The following is a 21,896-nucleotide window of genomic DNA, read 5'->3' as shown; positions in this document are numbered from 1 at the left end:
CAGGACATCAAACCCATGCTGCTGTTGCTTAGATACCAGTGAAAGGCAGATGCAGCATGACATTGACAAGACATTGACTTTCTCTGTGCTGCTTCTAAGTGGGAACTACATGCAGAAGCTGAGGCATGGAGCATAACCATGCAGAAATAGAAAAAGAATAAGATAGGACAAAGGAGGGGAAAGGAAGAAAATAAGGTATGAGATGGAGCCAAATATTCCACTGCAAATAATACTGTAAATAAAGGAAGGGCAAAGATGAAAAGGAGGGTAGCATTCAATTAACGACAAAATATCCATGTTTAGTGCCTTCTCTATGAATGACGTGCTTGGGACACTGTGGAAGCAGGCTAACATGTTAAGAAAAACACAGCCCCTTTAATCTCATTAATGACTACATGGGCTGACTGCTTCAGAAACCTCTATCACTTAAGCCAGCTAAAGAGATAACACTTGTATTAAAGCACGGAAATTACATACAGTTCTTAGAAGAATGAAGACTCATCATGATGCGTTACAATGGTGATATAAAAAGGGAATGAAAGGAAAAGCTGGAAAACTAAGACTGATTAACTGAGGATATTAAAAATTAAGTGAAATTAAAAATTTTTTTTGAGGAAAAGGCTGAAGGATGAAGGGAAAGGGATAAGGAATTAAATTTTATTTTCTATTTGTTTGGAATAAAAAACCTAAACCTAGTTTGGTACTAATGAAAATTAAAAATATACTACTTTCCCCACTAAAGTACAGGAAAAGAAATTTCTCCTAATTCAGAAACAAAAATTAAAATTAAACCCCTGGATTTGTGAATAATGTACCTATGTTCATGCACACACACACAAAACTACTGCTAATTTTTGAAAAGTGCTGTTTTTCTTTATTACTACTTTAATAAAGACTATGAAAGCTAAACTTTCTATTAACTCTGAAACTAAAACAACAGCACTGGATCATAAAGGCATTCTGTGTAAAGTTATATGTATAGTTTTATTTTCCTTAAAAGAAAGTAATGGAAAAATTCATTTGGTTAAGGAAGTCACAGCATGTATTAGGTTTAAATTATTATAAATGCTGCCATCTGCAGGACAGGACCACTGAGCCTATTAAGTCAGCAATAGAAATTCAATTCCTGGAATAAATGAACTTTATCCTCAAAGACTGTTCTCCAAAACCATCCCCAATAAGTAATTTTAACTACACTATTTAAAAAGAAGTCAAATTATTCATATTTAGGCATAACTGCCATTGTTAAATATCAAGTGGGCCAACACAGAACTCTTATATTTGATGTTCAACATACAGACCACACTGAAAGGTCATACGTGTTTCTTCTCATGCTAAAAAGATAAACTTAATGTTTTCTCTGTGGGTAATTATTACATGCACATCATGAAGGCTCACAAAATAACCACATATTTCTCCCTTTTTTAAAGGGAGCATTTGTTCGATTTTCCTACAACTCTGTCTTCAAATTATGATCTATTAGGAAATTAGAAAATTCCATTTAGCATTTTGGATAATTCTCATGTCACTGACAATAACTTAAAATTCCAAATAAAATTTTATAGTCCTAGAAGCAGAAATCTTATAATCCTAATCCAACTTACATGCCCAAATCCAATTCTTACTCCGATATTTTACCTACCTCTTCCTGTCCTTTCCTTCATTTTACTTGACTATCTCTACCTTAATCTTTCTCATTAGAGCCACACATAGCTATTTCGAATAGAATCTGAGATTCCAAGATAAATTTCACCCAAATCTCTCCTGTTCACCTTACTGCCAAATTGATATAAAGTAGGAAAACCAGAGAGATAGATCTCACTGAACATAAAAGTAAGTCTTTTTCCTTTATCACTACAGCACCCTGAAGGAGAGAATTAAAGGGAAAAGGAGAAAATGAACATTAATGTCAAAGATACCTTACTATATAAATAAATAAACATTACTTTCTATAAAACACTAGCTCCCTTTGCAAAGAATCCTGTACTCTTAGACAAAATTTTACAGGTTATCTAACTCAAGTTCTCTTCCAATTGACCTACAAGATATCATTAGTGGCTGCCATTTATTAAATGTCTTGTACTGCCAAACTTCCTAAGTACCACCTCATTGGGTCAAATGGTTACCACCATCTGTTCTAACATTTGATGGGGTGAGGGTGGAGAAGAAAGACCATGACATCAAAATGGAACTATAACTGAAGAAATTTTACTGTGACAAAATTCCACTTTCTATAGAAAAAAATTTTGCTATTCTGTACCTTTTACCCACTGGTCCTATTAAAAACCTCTAAAGCAAACTAAGTCCTTTTACAGGTGATAGCCTTTCAAATACCTCAATAATGTTATTATGCTATCTCTCAATCTTCTCTCTATAGAATTAACCCCAGCTCCTTCGGAGCATTCAAAATCCAGGATCTGGTCTTAATACTGTGCTTCACCTTAAAACAGACCAAGATTGCAAGATGTTATCAAGAATATCAAGCTACTGTCCCTATATCACTTAGTTTTCTACAAAACGTTTATCTAAAGAGGAAAGTATCCAGCTACTTGTCTTAAATTTAACTTAGAAAAGGGGTAGTCCCTAGTAGTATTGGTTTTCTTCTTAGTTTTAAATAATTTAAGTTTCTTAAACATTACATTGGGCATTTAATTACCTAACACTACATCAACAACATGTAAAAGATTTTTCTACAAAAACACCACACTAATTCTTGAAACTTTTGGTTACTTTCTTACTAAGGTGCAACTGTCTGAGTGTTGTTTTCAAAAGGATCACAAGGAAAAAGACAACTAGAGCAACAGTGATCATTAAAATGTGCACAAACCTAAGAAGCCGCTGTACACAAGCCTATTCTTACACAGAAACTAGTACAACAGGGTGGCAACAACAGATAGTGGGAGGAATGTAAAATTGGGAGACAAGAGGCCTAGGTACTATTTATCTTTGCTGCAAGCTAGCACAGTGAACTTGACCTACAGTATCCATATTTTCAACTATAATACTAGAAAACTAGACCATGGATTAAGGAATAAATATTTGACAATAGCAAATGCATTCAAATTAGGATGCCCAACACTATCACTGTTTAATCCCTATAGGAAGAATTCTACTCCACAATCTTTTCATTCCTTCTTTAGTAGTAACAATTTCCCCTAAGACAAAAAAAGAAAGAAAGAAAAAGAATTCACTCTATCTAAACGTTTAAATGGTGCATGTTATACTTTTCTTCACAATTGTTACAAGGGGAACTTCTGGTTTCTGTTTTAGAGAAAAAAATTTTTTTATAGTTAAATGACTCACATTTTCTTCCCAGTATAACACAGTTATTAAGGGTATGGTATTTGGATGGAGTGCCCAGGCTCAAGTTCAAACACCATCACTTATGAGCTATGTAATCCTGGGCAAGTAATTTGTCTGTGTACCTACCTCACAAGACAGTTGTGAAAATTAAATGAGTTATTACATATAAAGTGCTTAGAACCATGCACAGTATATAAATCACTCAACTTATGTTAGCAATCAATGACTTGTGCTCTCTCAACTTCATGGGACTCAATCCCTTAAAAATATTGCATTTAGAACATATTTACACAAGATAATCATTTTTAATTCATTGAGGCCATTATCCAAAATAAGTGTAGCTTTAAATGTGGCTCTAATTTTAAGACATGTAAACAACAACAAAAAAGGACATTTACCAAAACTGAAGAGAAAATATTGCAGTTAGCCATGAATCTTTCAAAAACGTTTCAAACAGGAGAGATTCAAGGCAAATTTCAAATGCAACAGACACATGAAAACAAACTAACTGACAATATGAAAACATAGCTGGAAAGGCTATTATAATCTATTGATTTACCTGGAAGTGGAATTGGCATGCCAGGAAGGGGAACACGAAACGGAGGTACCATTACTGGTGGAAAAGCAGGTATTGCTGCTGCTGGCTGAGGTACTGAATGAGGAACAGCAGGAGGTAAAGTCTGGGGGTGCGGCTGGGGAACAGTTTGCACAGGTGTGGCTGTAGGAGCAGGAGTTGAAACACTAACTGTAGGCGTGGCAACCGAAACAGCAGAACTTGGGGTCTGATCTTGTGTTGTGGGTGCTGACGAAAGATAAAACAAAAATATGTATCACTCTTTCATAAGCCATTTTACTATACTCATTCATCATTCACTCATTCAGTAAGTAAGTATTTAAGGGCCCATTCCATGCACTGCAAGAAATTTGTAACAAAAGCTCTCTCTTCAAGAAGTTTAAAAATAGTTAAATAAAAAGCAATAACTAAAATACAAAGTGAAATGGGATCAATGTATAGGAATGTAAATCAAGACCCAAAGACCATTTCCAACTGTGAGAGGGTACAGAAAACTTTATACTGTGATGGCAGGCCTTGAGAGGCTAGGAATTCAACGAGGAAAATGACAAAGTGGAAGGAGAAAATAAGTAGTGGGAAAAGTGAATAAAAGAGTAAAGAACAAGGAATTGTTTAGCAAACAGAAGGCAGGCAATCAGCTAGTAAAACACTAGGCATACCAACAGAACTTGTGAGTTATTTATGGCTGGAAAGGCAGGCCAGAGGCACGAAGCAGAGGGCCCTGACCAGAAAGCTAAGGAGTCTGCACTTTACTGGGCATGGAAAGGAAGAACTTATGTAAACGTAGAAAAATGATTTAGGAGAATGCACACCAAAACATATTACCTTGTTACATCTGTGTATGCCTTTCACTTTTTACTACACGTGTTTCCTTAGAATTTAAGTTTTTAGTAAGAATGCATTCACGTGTTATTTGTGTAACTTTGTGAATGTAAAAGGGGTTTAGGGGAGGCTAAATGAAGGTTTCTGTAGGAAAGAGTAATAATCAGTATCCATTTGATGAATTAACTTGATTGATGCATAGAAGTAAAGGAAGAACACAGGTGGGAAAATCAATTTCAACATATCTGGAATTGGCCGAGCAAAAAAGAACAGAGAGAAAAACATATGCAATAACTAATGACTGACTGGATATGAACAAATGGAATCAAAAACAACTGGGTTTTTCTATAATTATTTCAAAATAAAAAAGTAAAAATGAAAAAGAAAATTCAGGTTTCCAGTGTGAGACCAGGAAAATCAGAAATTCAGGATAATTTGGTTCTGCTAACAATTTATTTTTAAGTTTCAAAAATAAAACATTTCATCCCTAGTTATCATTTTTTAATCAAAATGTGACCTAAAACATAAATTAATATTTCATACTTTTAAGAAGTTTCAGTTCTCAAATATTACAAAACATTTTTGTTATTTATTTATAAACCATCTCGTTCCAAAACAAAATTCATTTTGGCAGCTCACTGGTAACACATACTTCGTCTTTTTCTTGATGCAAAGAAAAATGTCAAACTCTACCTATATTGGACTAAGAATAAATTTATCAAATTCAATAAAATAAAACAGTGCTTTCCCAGTATTTATGCCAATCTTATTCTACGGGAAAGTATGCTGTGCAATACAAACCACCCAGTACTCCCACTGATAACAAAATTTGTTGATATTTTTTTTCAGCTCCTAATAATGAAAAACTCACTTAGGCTGGGAAGATGTGAGCAATTTCATACTTGTTAATGAGGGACTCACCTTGGCTAAATAGACAGCAGGGCCAAACAAGTATCTTCAGGGGCCCAGGAATGAATTGTTGGTCTAGCATAGACCTAGCCTTAGGGTACAGTATCATATTAATATAATTTTATAACAGTGTGAAAAACACAAATTACATGCAACATTTGCCCAGTCCCATATATAACACCATTTAGCATTTGTAATCTATTGTAATGGCTGAAAATATATATAGTTATTCTATCCAACTTCCCTAAGAAGTAGGATTTTATCAGCACTTTTCACAAACTTGCGCAGAACAAAATAAATTTATACTCAACTGGAGTTAAAATATAAGTTTCTCAATTTTCAGTCCCATTACCCAGGTCTATTTTGCAGTTCATAGAATTACATTTTAAAAAATATTATGGTGATAGTATTTAAATATAATTACTAAAATTATGATACAAAATACTGTAGGCTGGAAAATGAGTTACAAAGGTGCCAAATTTCAAGTGGAAAGGAACACCAATGGAGATGGTAAAAGTATTCACTCAACCCATTTCTCTTACTGACACAGGATTTTCTGAATTTGATTAGTGGCCACAGATCACAAGAGGAAAGGGATAAAGGCAATAAAAGAATTACCATATTTTGCCATGTATAATGTGCACTTTTTTGCCCAAATTTAAAAGAAAAATAAGGATGCACATTATACGTGGGTAGTTACTAATTCCATATCTATATAAATGTTCTTAATTCTTTTAGTTGAGTTAAAAATATAACAAATAAACACTAAAATTCCTTTATAATACAAAAAACATTTACCTAAATATAAACAAATAAAAATTTGAAATAAAATACTGAAATGAAAGATTGTCTTCCCTGAAAGTTTGGGCCAAAAACTTGGGTGCACATTATACACACGAGTGCATTACACACTGCAAAATACGGTAAATGGGAAACTGGGAGAATGGCAGCTAGGGCTTTATAGTGGGTAAATTCCTACTGACTCCATTTGCTAAAATAACTAGTGAAACACTAAGCCTCAAAATACACTACTAATCCAGCCTGAGATCTCAGCTAAAAAAGCTATAACAGATGGAGAAATATTAAGACTGTAATATGACAACAGTGCATGACACTGAATCAAGTGAAATAAAAACAGACGTAAAGAATACTCAGAAAGATATCAAAATGGATGTTTAAAGACAGTAAAAAGAACATGATTTTGCTATTCTGCTCTTAGAATAAAGGCCTCCCAATCACTGCAGGGCAGTGCAAAAAAATGACAAACGAGAGCTCTAAATAGAATAGTTGATAGCTATGGACCTGACAGACCACTCATACACAGAAATGGAATACATATAGGATAGTTAAAGTACCTGACTACACATCTTCCTTAAAACACTGTAGTTCTCCTTCCTAAGAAGGCAGGGAACAAAACATAAGCAACACAGAGCCTCCACATAGAACCACATTGCTTTCATTAATCACCACCTCCATTACCTCCACAGGTACCCCATACAAACCGGCAGTTTCCTGCCTTGCCACACAGGTTTTAGAAGCACTGACCTAGAAAAAGGCAAAGACCCTCAACCAGCTAGCTCATATCACTGTTACACTTCCATATTAGAATTCGCCCTAGCTATGAAACAAAACAGACTTGTAAAGTTATTTACGTACATCTTCCTATTAAGTACATTTTCCCCACGCTGTCTAAAGAATATCTAGTAGGGCCTTTATATAACTGTCTCCAAATTACATGTACCTTACTTCTTTGGTTCTTGTATCAATAAAATAATATCTGAATCTACTACGATTAAATTTCTCTCATCTACACACTTCTTACAGTGTAATATACACTAATAATTCCCAAGATCCTGAAGCTACTAGGGGAAGGGGCACTTTCTTTTTCTTATTCTTATCTATTATCCACGTAGCAAAATAATCTAAATTATAATCACCCTGTAGGGATACGTATCTTCATAACAGTATCATAAAGAACAATAAATCAACATTCATTACTTAAATATTTTGGGGCTCAATCTCAGCTATAAAGTAGCAACAAACATACACACACACACACACACAAAAGAAGTAGTATAAATATTAATGACAATCTTTTAAGCAAATTAATATTCTTCCCTCATCCCTGAAATCTATTAATCTTTTTAGAAAAGATCTAACCTCTAGGCCTCTGTGACTTCATACCTGAAAATTCTCTTACCTTTCTGACTGCCTCTTTCTCAACTCCTCATTTCACCTGCCTGAATCCCATTTCTAGGACCTATCCACCTCTAAATGAGATTGCAACACTACCCAAAAAATGAGCACCAGAAAATTCTTCCAGAATACTGCATTTATACAGGCTCCCCAGTGCCAGGCTGACTCACCTATTTGCCTGGTTCTTAACTCTTCAGAACCTGGGTTCACACTTTTCACAATGTAACCTTTCAATGTAACACTTTCACAATGTAAACTTTCCCACCTCAAAAGAGTTCCTTAACAATCTCATAAACTACATTTATCCTCATTTCCTGAGCTTTGTTTATACTGTTCCCTGCACCTGACAAGACTTCTCCTGACTTTTGAACCTACTCAAATTCAACCACAAATCCTTCATGACCAATCTCATACCCATGCAGTCCACCCAGTTGTCTGTTTTCTGCAATTGTTTTATCTTATTTTCTCTGTATAATTTTGCACACTATACTCTAATTGTTTTACATGCATTATGCTGGCAATCTGAGTTAGAAAAACTGGAAGTTCCATAAGGTAGGTACTGAGACTTACACTTACTTTGCAAACCCCACAGCACCCAGTATTACTGTTAGCCAAGCTGAATGGCTCACTTTGCACTTCCCCAGTTGAGCTTCAGGAATTGCAACTGGGCAAATAATTTCTTCAACTAATGTAAATTCCTGTTCTTTACCCAAAAGTCTTATGTCAAATATGTTTCTTAAATAATGTCAAGGATAATGCCTGAAACACAAAGATCATTTGGGAATATAGTCCCTACGTGTCTGTCTCTCTGGCCCCTCCATGAGGACACATGCTGACTGGTACTCACTTGATACTGCCTGCGACACTGAAGAGGCGGTCGTCGTGGTAGGAGTGGTCGAGGACGGGGTGGATGAAGGTGTGGACGTGGACACGGCAGGTGCTGGGCTACTGGTCGTAGGGGTGGATGCTCCCACTGCTTGTGCTTGTGCTTGTGCTTGCGCTTGCACTTGGGCCTGGGCCTGGGCCTGAGCTTGCGCCTGGGCCTGGGCCTGGGCCTGGGCCTGGGCCTGGGCCTGCGCTTGAGCTTGTGCTTGTGCCTGAGCCTGCGCCTGGGCCTGCGCCTGGGCCTGGGCCTGCGCCTGCGCCTGGGCCTGCGCCTGGGCCTGGGCCTGGGCCTGGGCCTGAACCTGCGCCTGGGCTGCAAGCATAGGTGTCAGTTCTGACTGCTGAATAACCTTAACTCCATCTGGCTTGGTCCATGCAGATTCACGTGTCCGAGCATTGTAATAATAAACCTGCAGAAGAAGCAAAATCACTGGTATCACAGAATCCATCAACTATCATTAAAAAACAGTAACCAAAGTATATTTTGTCTTAAAAGGTATTGAAAAATAAAACTACTTAGAAAAAATACATCAAAATTGGCTGTCTGTGTATTATGAGACTACAGGTAATTTTTCCCTCCTTCCTCCCCTTCCCCTTATTTTCTATAATGAGCACACTCTATTTTTTAACCAAAAAAAAAATTACTTTTGTGCAGAAAGTTAACATAGCAGGCCTGACTACAATCTTTGGAAAACCCTACTTGCACAGTTGGCCCTTGGCTGGCATCTGGAAACTTGGATTTGGGGAGGGTTACCACCATTCCCTAACTCGTAAGAATGGCTCACTGCACTTAAACTGTTTATGCAAACAATGCAATTTATGCTAAATATCTGCTTTCCTTCTGAAAGTCTGGAATTTTGGTGTGTGCTAGGCAGATAATGCCAGATATGTTACCAGTCCCCGCTTCTATGGTAGACAATTCTTCACATGTGTTCTCGCAATTCCATGCCGAAGAAACTGTACACATTCTACGTGATTCCACTGAGAGGACTCTTGGAAGTTTGTGCTTCATTCCCCTTCAAACTTCGCCCCGTGCACCTTTTCCTATTCACCTATTTTGTTTTTATCCTTCCATTGTAATTAGTCTTAGCTATGGGTACAGTATATGGTGAGTCCCGTGAGTCCTAGCGAACACTAAACCTGAAGTTGTTTGGAGACCCGTGACATATATTTGAAATACAAGCTTCCAGAATCACAGGCAACCTTATGCCTGTGCATAAGTCCAATTCAGTGAGCCTTTCCTGGAGTCCCATCCTCCCAACCCCCTGCTTACCCATAGCTCATCTTTAACTAGCAAGAATACTGTCACTGATCTCAATCTGCCACAACTCTTAATGTGGTGACTCTTCTGTCACCAACTTAAACATGTTTTATAATTTACCTTCCCATCTGGAGTTTTATTTTCAACCCATATCTCCTCAGTAGGAGGCAGTGCCGGAGTACCAGGAGCCGTCACAGGAGGCATTCCTGGTGGAAACATCATCCCCGGAGGAGGAGGCATGGTTCCCATGGGCGGAGGCATGAACGGTGGTCTCTGTTAATTCACAAGAACAGTAATGGTCACTGCTATGCATCTTTTTTCCTTTCAATTGTTACTGAATTCTACCCAAGGGAAAATAAAGCACTGTAAGAGAAACAAAACTAGTTTCATAGTCCATTCAAATACATTCATCTAAGTAGGTTATATAAGCACAGTTTCTCTGTAACAAAAATGATTACTAACCAGACTGGAAAGAAACATATCAAACTACAGTAGTCATCTGTCACAGCATCACGGGTGAATTCTGCTTTCGTCTTTATACTTTAACCGCATATTTCATACACTGGACACTAGATTACTTTCAAAACAATGTTTGATTTTTGTATCTTTTTTAACACCAGCCACACCAATGCCTCTATAGCTCACCTACACAGGAACCAACTATAAGAGAAACATGATTTACAAATAACATAGCAATAACTGAAAAAGAAAATGGGATATACCTAACCCTTTAGTCTCTTTTCCTACAAGAAAAATATATGTATTAGCTAGGAAAATAGTAATCATTTCCTATTGTTTAAATAATAATAATAATGTAGCTCAAAGACATAAATATCAGCAAGTTTAAAAAATACAGTAAAATAATTATCCATTTTACTTTCAGTGGAAAATAGAAATTTAGATGGTCTGTATGTATACCTTTTTTTTTTTATATTTCCTGGAGTCATACTGATTCAATCCTATCTCTAATAATTCCTTCACTATCATTCTTCAGTGATTGCTGACACAGCCTAAGATCTAGAGCCAAACAAACTGTAACTGCTGTTCCTTACTCATTAAAGCAGACAAGAGGCCTAACATTTTAAAAAGATTTTGAACAGGGATTAAAAAGATGTCCTCTATAATCTACAAATAACACTAAAATTTAATTATCCAAAGCACCTTAATCTGGATAATGGCACTGAAACTATGCTAATAATGTGAAACAGTATTTTATTTTCCTAAATTTTCTTCCCCATATTCGTTTTGTGGATTCGGTTTAATGTCTCTCCAGCATCAGCACATAGACCCATATTTTATAAAATATCCACCCCAAATATATCACATGCACATTTGCAGAAAATTACTTGGATTTAATTTAAAGCCACACAATTACCTATCAAGACCAAGAAAAGTATGACAACATTATAAAGTATCCCATTACAACATCTGACTTATTTCCATCAGAGGGTTACAAGTCCATTACATTTTATATTCTGCAAGTAGATTTAACTCATAAAGGCACATATTAGAATAAATTCATATGTAACAAGTTACACAAGAGTCAGTAGGTCAAAAAGCTATTTTTCATTTTCATCTTGAAGAAAACAAAACCACTTAAGGGGGGAGGGACTATTCATTACTAGTAGGGCAATAAAATTATTAAGCAAATTATTAAAATCTGTGTCTCCTCCATAAATAGAACTCTATCTAAACAGAGATAACATCACTTAAATAGTAGTACATCATTATTTTTCCTATTTTTAGTTAAGTTTATTCTTGACTATCTAAGCTAATGAAAAGCAGATACCACCACTATATTTATTTCATTTCAGAACTGTACCGGCTGGATAAACTAAGTAAACAAATATATACCCAAACAAAAAGAACACAATCTCTCTTGAGAGATGGTACTTTCATGACCTTACTTCAGACAATAACTGAATCTACATATAGTTGAGAGGGATATGTGCCTCATATCCAGAAAGAATCCCACAATTATTCTATTTCTAAAATTATAAGATAACCTTTTTTTTATTTCCCCAGGGGAAAGAAAAATTCAAATAATGTGTGTACAAAATGTATTTGTTGTCACTTTCTACATTCTATCCGAGGCATCATTTCTGGCAAGAATTGCTCAGGAATATACATACATATATATTTATGCTTAATGACAACATGTATCATTGAAAATAAATTTCCCTCACTCTATACATTAGTATTTCAAACTTCATTTCCCATAAAGAAGATGGATTACTAAAGACAATTCTGAGAGATAAAGGCAGGTAAGAACTACTCTATTCAATCCCATGTTTTTCTATCACCATCTAAATTCCCATTCTAAATTTCTATATGAATTACTGTTATCACTGCTTTTCGGAGCAACATTTTATTATATGGATTCTATTTTCCTATAAAGTGAAACTAAGAACACAGATATAATAATGATACTAACACCAATGAAGAAATGGTGAGCTCTATGTTTTACCTGGAGGTGTGGAGGGCCCATAGGTGGAGGAATCCCTCCAGGAGGAGGCATTGGCGGCATATTAGGGTCAAAAGGAGGACGTCCAAAGGGGGGCCGAGGCGGTGGAGGAGGGCCTCGCATCATACCAAAAGGTGGAGGAGGCCGCATGAGAGGTGGTGGGCCTCGCATCACCGCGTTCGGTGGGGGAGCAGGGCCTCGGAACCTCAAGGCCTGCTGCTGAGCCATCCTGTGTGGGAAACAATGGATACATTTTCATTTCTCAAAATTACAAAAATGTAGCTACTGATCTCAAAAATGTAGTACTAATTACATCGAATGTACATCAATAAGAATGACTGATTAATGGACACCGTATCTAAGAGGAAATCTGGATGAAGAGAATATCTGGGTGGTCTTAAAATGTCTCCCCACATGCTGCTTCTACCGTGTTTCCCCAAAAATAAGACCAAGCCGGACAATCAGCTCTAATGCGTTTTTTGGAGCAAAAATTAACATAAAACCGAGTCTTATATATATTATAGCAAAACAAGACTAGGTCTTATATAAATTTTTGCTCCAAAAGCTGCATTAGAGCTGGTGGTCCAGCTAGGTCTTATTTTCGGGGAAACATGGTAGTTGCAAAGGAGGATGAAAAACACAGGAAACTGGGCAACACCTTGACCAGGGGATCAAAATTAGTATCATCTAAAAAGGACAGATGGACATCATGTGACCGAGAGGGGCACAACATCACTTATTTCAGGTAAGGATGTATAACGTTAATTTAATAAGGAGGAAATATTAGACAAACACAAAATAAGAAATGTTCTATTATAATAAAAAGGGGGATCAGGGTTGTATTCTTCAGAAATGTCGATGATAAAAGGTAGGCTGTTCTAATAAAGGTAGGAAATGTTCTAGATTAAAGCAGGCTAAAGAGATATACACTAACTCCAGACCAAATCCTGTGCTAGAGGGAAGAAAGGCTATAAAGGATTAATGGACAACAATGGAATATGGACAGTAGATTAAAGTATTGTATCACTGTAAATATATGAAGTTGATAATTGTACTATAGCTAAGCAAAAGAATACCTCTATTTTTAGAAAATACACAATTAAGTATTTTTTAGGGGTAAAGGTCCATGGTATATATATATCTTACCCTGATATGGTTCAGAGTTAACAGAGAGCATGCATGCGTGCAAATAATAAAGCAGGAAAAGTAAAATATTAACACTAAGTATACTAGCTTTATTTTTACAACTTTTTGCAAGTTTGAAATTACTTCCAAATACAAAGTTTACAAGGGGGGTAGGGAAGCAGTTTAAGAGATCACTAGTATTCTCTACCTAAAGAGAAAGGCTTTCTCTACACTGTACCCTAGCCCATCCTTTAATCTCCAGCTAAACACCCTAGTTTATTTTCTCCATAGCAATTAAGCAGGTAAGCGCTTTTTAAAAACAAAAATTATTCACTCTTAACAGTAATTATTATATGCCAGGCAGTGGTCCTCTAAGCTCTTTTCAAATCAGTTAATCACCATAACAACCTTCAGGATAGATATTATCAACTTCGTTTTACAGATGAGGACACTAAGGCACACAGAAGTTAAATAATTTGTCCAAGGCCACAGGTGGTTCAATGGAAAAGTCAGGATTCAAACACAGGAAAATAGCTCTCAAACATTACATCATGCTGTCTGTTATTAAGCCCCTTTAGAGTAGGAATTCTGTCCTGTTCACCTTTATATCCCAAGCATATAATTAGGTCTGCGTGTAGTAGGCCTCAATAAATATTTGTTAAATGAACCAATGAATACCTAAGTGCTACTGTACCTAGGCTACCTCACAAGTAGGGTATGTAGAATCTTAATAAAATTATTTTTACTATAATTTCCCATAGTCAATTTACTGACAACCTATTAGACTTCCCAGTAGTTATTATAAATCTCTCCATTATACATAAAGTTTACATTTCTGTGCTCAAGAGATCAACAATTATACTCCTTATGTATATTTGAAGGTAATCATTCTTATATTCTCTTCTCACCAGGATCTTCCAACTTTCCTACATGTTTCAACCCTTTGCTTAAAATTAATTACCCTTTTAACTTTTTTCCCACATCACAGTTCAATTCTGATACAAAAAAATCCTAATAAAGAATCAATTTTCCTTCTAGGATAGTAAACACATCCAGACCTACCATACCAACTATAACCAAATTTGCACACAATCCTACACTCAAAGTTAAAAAATTGAGTTAAAATCAGTGACTGCAAAAAGGAGTATGGATTATATCAGAATAGTCATTTTCAAATTATATGCACTCCCAACAGACACATGACCACTATTACTAAAGAAATGTCTTAAACTTTAGTGCAGAAATAAAGTTAACTACCAAGGAAAGCTATTCTGTTTCAGCCTTGAGTTAATAATGTACCTTAATCTTAGATTTCCTTTGAGGCTAACTCTCCCTTTTCAAAAATTCTACAGTATTTCTTTCTTTAGAATTTCACACTTCCTAGATATAGCTTGAATTAAGTGTTTAGGCTTTAGAGTCGCGAAAAAGTCAAATCGTGGCTCTGCCTTTTGTTGTCAGACTAGTTACATAATTTCTGAGTCTGAGTATATTCAGATGTAAATTAGCGTGGGAATAGAAATAAAACCTATCTCATATCTCTGTTCAATGAGATAATCCCCGTGAAAAATTTAGGACAGTACCTGATGCACAGTAAACCACTTTAACTATCTCAACTTTGATTCCCCTACAAAACCTAGCACAGTGCTCTACCTGTAAGAGGCACTTAGTTGTCAGTTTGACTAGATGGCTTTCAAAAGTCTGACATTAAAATGGTGACAACATTCACACAATTTCCTCCATCGGTAGCCTAAAGTTGCCATTTTCTGATACCAGATGTACAGCTCTTTATAAACACTGCTCCATCACAACCAACCTACCAGAACCTGCAGTAAGGATTAAATGAGCTAATAAAGTACTTGGAACAATGCCTAGCACATTAGTGCTCTATAAGTATTAGCTTTTATTACTGCTGCTGTAACATTAGTATAGCAGTAATAGTATTAGCGTTAAATGGCATTAGTATTAGTAATAGTGGCAGCTATTATTATTACTATAATTATTACTACCAGGCTCTACATAATTTGTCCCTTTTTGACCTCTCTACAGATTCCAGTCCTCTTTATGATCAAATAGTTCATTACCTTGAAGCCTCTGCACTTGTCCCCTCTGCCTGGAATGCTTTTCCCCAGACCTTTACATAACTGGCTCCTTTTCATTATCAGTCTCAGTTCAAATGTTACCTCAAACTGTTTCCCCCTCCTAGCCTCTCCCAGACCGTCTGTGGCTCATTACCCAAGTCAAGTTTTCAAGTACGATAAATGCTGTGAAGAAATCTCTCACTTGTTTACTTTTGTAGTCCACTCACTAATACATAGTTTTCCCTTAGTATACTGCTGCTTCCAGTGCCCAGGATGGTAAGTGTTCATATCTTTTTTTTAATAATGATAGCAAACACTAGGTACTTCCTATATACTAGGCATGGACATAAATCCATGGACATTACATGTACTATTTTAAGCCTCACAACAACACAAAGAGGTAAGTTTGGCACCATTTTTACAGAGGAAACTATGGCACAGAACAATAACTTGTTTATGGCAGTAGTCAATGGTAACACTAGTGTATTCTTATTCCCATTTTACAATTGAGGAAATTTAGACTGCAAGTACCCTGTCATAAGTCATGAAGTATTAATAAGTAAACAAAGGCCCTGGGTAAAGAATCTTTACAAATACGATGCTAAAAGTTATCTTAATGGCCCTCAGCCATAAAGAGATCAATGGCATTTGGATCTCCAAATAAATTCTGTCTATTGTAGGTTATTTGCATTCCTACTACTTAAAACCTTTTCGGAAAACAGAAGCCTACCGCATAAATAGAAACAAAAAACTTTTTTTTACAAGAACGAATGTGTTTCTCTAGAAGTATTCTATCCACATATGCAATCTCCCCAATGGTGAAGACAAAACTGCAAACACTTTAATAGGAGGGGCAAACATGGAAAAGTGCTGCTGACACGTGGGAAGAGACCTAGGTTTTAATCCAGACTCTGCCAATTACTCAGTGACCCTGTACATGTCACTTCAAACTTGCAGGTTGATTTCCTCATTGGATGCGATCAGTTCAGAATTTAGATCAATCTTAATTAGCATGGAAGCTCCTTGAGGACAAAGGATTTTGGTCTGCTTCAAGTCACCTGGGTCGGTGACTGCACATAGCACACATTCATGGGTCTACTAAGTGAACCATCTCAAAACACCTATATTCCTTTGCTTACTATATATTCACTGAACACCTTATTTGCTAGGTACTATGACAGACACACAACGAAATACCTTCAGGATACAAATACAAAACCTAAGCCCCAATTTCTACCATCAAAGAGGCCATATAAACAGCTGATTTCCTCTTAAACCATGAGAAATGCTGAAATAAAGGTCTGTACAATATGCTCTGGAAGCAACCCAAGAGGCTAAATATTTGCAACAGAACATCTAATTTAAGGACCTATTCAAATCAGTTTAGTACAAAGTCGGAATGACTATTAATAAAATGAAAAGGCTACTCCTTGTAAAGCTGAAGAAAGACACTCAAAAATGCAAAGTACTGTTCCCACGTAAATCCATATGAAACTAGCTAATATCCTTCTCTTGAGAGCAGAATCAGGAATAAACCTTCCACCACTGATACAGAAAAGCCCTGGCAATGCACATTGATCACTCATTACTAAAGTGAAAACATGGGGTTTAAAGGAGTTGAGATTCATCTCTGAAGCAAGACAAAATTTTACTCCTGCCAAAGTAAGGATTTTTGTGTGTGACAATTCAGAAACCAAAAGACATTTATATATATATATATATATTTTTTTGTTTTTAATTTTTTTTTTTGCCCTAAAACCTTGAGCTCATTTTTTAGACAATTTCATCTTGAGCTCTAGACAGTACTACACTGCTCCTAAGCTACACTGCTCTGTTTTATTTTCAAATGCTGACAATGGCACAATTCAGAATGGGAGCTGAACATCTGAAATGACATTTTTCCCATCCACGAGGAAAAAAAAAAAAGGGATCAAATATACATAAAGCCGAGTACCTCTTTTTCCTCAAAAACCACTGAGTAAAGATTTTTCCAAGGCCCTTGCACGTCCCCAAATCTTAATTACAAAATTCCACAGGCAGTGAGACACCAGAAGAAGAAAGCTCACTGTACTCTTCAGGGCGAAGGCGTGAGCAGACACAGCGACGGAGACTGCAGGCTCTGGGGCCTGCCTGTCTGGGTTCAAGCCATTTCCAGGAGCTACAATTTCCCCTTTGTGACCTTGTTCGACTTCCTCAAACCCATACCAGTCTCAGTCTTCGCACCTGTAAAATGGGCGCGTAACCTAACGAAAGGTGGCTCTGGTCTACGGCACGCCAAATGAGAAAAGCCACGACTCCAAAGGTTGCTTGTGAGGATTAAACGAGACAACTCTCAGTCAAGGGCTGACGGGCACGCAGAAGTAAGTCACCAACGGTGGCTGCTATTGTTATTATTCCCGAACACGGGACACGGGATGAAAAGAGGAGAAGAAGAGCCCCAAGACGTTAAAAGCCAGCGACGTAGGGCAGGAACCCGGCAGAAGGAGAGCCCTGCACAGGGCCGCGCGGGGCGCGGGGAAGGCCGAGTCGGGAGCGGCCAGGGGTCGCGGGGAGTTACGTGCGGAGCGCAGAGGTGTCCGTAAGGAGAACGGGGCCCGCGGAGGCGCGAGCGAGGGAGGCGGAGGCGGGCCGAGACGGAGCTGGCGTGAGGCTGACCACGGGCCCCGAGGCGGGAATGTCCGGCCCGGCTGCGGGCCGCAGCCGCGAGACGCGCCGGGCCCGCGAAAACGCCAGGGAGCTCCCCGAGCACACGCCGGAGGCCGCGGCCCAGTCCCAGCCCGGCTCTCTCATTCAAGCCACCTTCCCCTTCCCCCTTCTCCAACCCCATGCGGTCCTGGCCCCGAGCCGCCGCGGCTCCTCTGCCCACCCTCCACCCCTCCTCTTCGCGCGGCGCGCCTACCCCGGGACTCCAGCGTGCTGAGAAGTAATAAAGAGCGGGGCCCCTTACCTGAGCTCCCCCGGGTTGAATCGCTCACCGTCCCCCCCGTCCCCGCCACGCTCCGCCATTACAGAGGGCCGCGTTCATCCACCCGCCGACTCGACGTCCCCTATTGGCCGGGCGGATCATCAATCCCGTGCGAGAGAGGCGGAGACATTGGGGATCTGTGAAATGATTGGTGACACTTTCCATCAATCCTAGAGCTGAGGGTGGCATCTGCCTTACTATTGGTGAAAGGGCCCGCCGACTTTGAAAGCGGTAAGGAGCCAGCCGGTTGATTGGTCGCCCGGAGGCTTGATGGGAAATGAGACTTAAGCAACGGGGAACTGCGGGCGCCCTCTGGTGGTAGGCAAAGCTAGGTCCTCCCACGTACTGACGGCCTGCGGTAGCCACGTGTCTGCCGGCTTCCAGGAAAACCAGTTGTGGAGCCATATTGGCCACATACTGACGATATTGGTTCAGTCCGAGACCATTTCTATTGCGTGAGCCAATTAAAAATCGACCTGAGTCATGCCTAGACCAATCACAGAGTTGCTGTGAAAATGAGCTATTTCCCAACTCTTCAGAACAAGGAGTCTTAAACCATTTCCAGATTATAGCCATGTTATTAAATAATAAATTAGTAACTACTGTGTTTCCCCGAAAATAAGATCTAACCAGAAAATAAGCCCGAGCATGATTTTTCAGGATGACACCCCCTGAATATGAACCTTAATGTGTCTTTTGGAGCAAAACTTAATGTAAGACCCAGGCTTATTTTCAGGGAAACATGGTACAAGAATACCTCCTAAATTATATTAAATAATTAGTTGTAGGCTGATGAGTGTTAGAAGTTGGTGCAGTAAGATAAGTTGGAGGAACAGAAGCCTCTTCATCACAATTTACAGTTTAAAGCATCTGTCCTTCAATTTTAAAATACACTTGTCTCAAATTAGCACACCCTAATACCCTAAAGGAATCCTGAATATTTATTTCTTATTAAAGGGGGGGAAAAAAACACAAAAAGACCTTTAGGCTCTGGGGTTTCAAAGGCACAATGAAGATAAACGTTATTAAGTTGCTCAAAATATTAAGATAAATTTACTCAGACCTAACTATAAATACTGGTAACTATCTTAAGTACTTTGCACGCATTCTATTGTTTAGACCTCATAAACACTGAGACGTGGGTACTATGAATGGCCATAGTTTATAAATGCGACTGAGGCGCAGAGAAGTAACTTGTCCAAGTTCACGTGGCTTGTAAATGGCACACGAGGTAATAATGACAGCAAAGCCTTATTTCTAAACACCCTGAGCCAAGAAAGTTGGCAACATACATCCATACAAAAACTCGTACACAAATGTTCATAGCAGCATTATCCTTAATAGCCAAACGTGGAATCAACCCAAACATCAAATCGACTGATGAGTGAATAAAGAAACGTGATATATCTATACAAAGGAATATTATTTAGCCATAAAATGTGATGAAGCACTACTACATGCTTTAACATGGATGAACCTTGAAAACATTATGCTAAGTGAGAAGCCAGACACAAACAGATACATATTGTGTGATTCTATTTCCATGAAGTGTCCAGAATAGGCAAATCCCTAGAGATAGAAAGTAGCTCAGTGGTTTCCAGGAGAAGGAGAGAGTGATAGCTAATGGGTACGGGATTTCTGTGGGGTTGATGAAAATGTTCTGAAGTTAGATAGTGGTGATGATTGCACAAGTTGGTGAACATACTAAAACTCATTGCATTATACACTTTAAAAGGTGAATTTTATTGTGTGTGAATTGTAATTCAATAAATACAATGCTATGCTGAATCCCATAACAATGCTATGTTAAATATTCAAAATCAATTAAGTATGACAAAATATGATAAGAACTGAACACAGTTCTGAGCATAAGAAATTGGAGAAAGAAAGGATGATTGAAATGTCATTAAATATGTGACATTTGAACAAACTGGAGTCTGACTAAGAGTGGGAGGTTAAATCCCTTTTTTCAACATCAGCATGCATCCCCAAGTCCTGACAAACTACTCAAAAAATAATACTGGTATTGAAGCTCATAAAAAACTAATCCCCAGTGCTGGGAAAAAAAATTCAAAATGGATCCCTTATAGAAATCGTGTCAAAAGCATACATAAAAGATGAAAACAGTCAGTTTGAATGAATGGAAGAAACTCCTTGCAGATGTAATAAAAGTTTTATTATTTGATAATTTCATTGTGTTTGTATATCCACATATATTTTAAGATTTTATATCTTGTATTATTTTTATATAGAGCAGGCTTGTATACATATGAATATGTATTATATGTATATGATTATATACATTTATAGAAAATCATTTCAGTGTTTCATTGCTATAGTTTACTCACATAAACATATCCTTGAAATTCAGTACTCAATAGCTACATAAAAAATATATCTCAGGGTACTAAATATGTGCGTAGAGAACAGAAAAACAAATACCGTCCTTGCCCAATTGACTGCAATTGAATTATAGACCCCAAAACTTAGTATATCAAAGTGCGGTAAAGAAACAGGGTTGGCTTAAGACAAATTAATATCATCAGGGCTCTAAGTCCTGGCTATGAAGTCCCTCCTCAGAAGTGACTCTTGAGAAGAGGTTCCAATGCTGAATCAGGCTTTTCTTTTTAATAACTACCATTTTTGAACACCTATCTTAAACCCATGGTAGATATTTTGCACACACTCTTTTTAATACCCTTAACAGCCCTTCAAGGTACACATATTATCCCCCATTTTACATATGGGGAAGCTGAGGCTCAGAGACGTTACACAACGGGTGCAAAGTGGCATTCACATGGGTAATAAGAGGTGAAGCTAGGATTCAAGGTGGATCTCACACCAAGGCCAATTGGGGATGGCTGAATCCCTGTCTCACTCAAGCCAGAAAGGTAGCATAGGTAATGTATCATTTCATTCTCTTTTCTGTAGACTGTAAATACTTTTAAAAGATTCTCTACTTTCCTCACCGAATCCCCAGCCCCTGGTGAAGTATGCATGCCCATGTAAGGCCAGCACTGTCTACTGTACTGTGCAGCTATTTTACTCCTTACTGGATATATTGGTCTTTGAAACATTTAAAGAGATCTCAGAAATGGAAAATGCCTGACCGGATACACCCGCTGGCTGCCTCACAGGCAGTATGGGTAGCAGTTGCTAACAGCTTTGAAATAAATGAGATGAGGAGTCTAGTCCTGCCTCTACTAACTAATGGCTGTGTAATCCTGGGCAAGTAAGTTATTTGATTTCTCATAGCTTCAGCTTCTTTGTTTCACTCTCAACACTTAGGAGATTCCAAGAGTTCAGGGAGCTGT

At 37.8% G+C, this 21,896-nt stretch overlaps 1 protein-coding gene across 11 annotated transcripts in view; it reads right to left on the bottom strand.

Annotated features, from left to right (window-relative positions):
• The window catches only part of TCERG1 (transcription elongation regulator 1), a 55,080-nt gene extending 36,389 nt beyond the window's left edge, over positions 1-18,691 (bottom strand). For 7 of the 11 annotated variants that reach the window (XR_013992361.1, XM_081035169.1, XM_081035172.1 and 4 more), the window contains exons 1-5: positions 18,565-18,663; positions 12,418-12,643; positions 10,071-10,223; positions 8,652-9,099; positions 3,863-4,105 (exon numbers count right to left, since the gene is read on the bottom strand). Coding sequence is in view for 8 of the 11 variants with exons in the window: in XM_081035169.1 (XP_080891295.1) it covers positions 3,863-4,105; positions 8,652-9,099; positions 10,071-10,223; positions 12,418-12,643; positions 18,565-18,623 (1,129 nt within the window). In the remaining 3 variants the exon portion in view is untranslated. Of the gene's footprint in view, positions 1-3,862; positions 4,106-8,651; positions 9,100-10,070; positions 10,224-12,417; positions 12,644-18,564 lie in introns of all 11 variants that reach the window. The other 4 variants (XR_013992359.1, XM_081035174.1, XR_013992360.1 and 1 more) reach the window with 2 other exon arrangements.
• Positions 18,692-21,896: the final 3,205 nt, after the last annotated feature.

The sequence above is a fragment of the Rhinolophus hipposideros genome (assembly GCF_964194185.1).
Source record: "Rhinolophus hipposideros genome assembly, chromosome: 23".
Classification (NCBI taxonomy): Eukaryota; Metazoa; Chordata; class Mammalia; order Chiroptera; family Rhinolophidae; genus Rhinolophus; species Rhinolophus hipposideros.
Note: the sequence above shows the minus strand (reverse complement) of the source record. Positions and strands in the feature narration are given on the sequence as shown.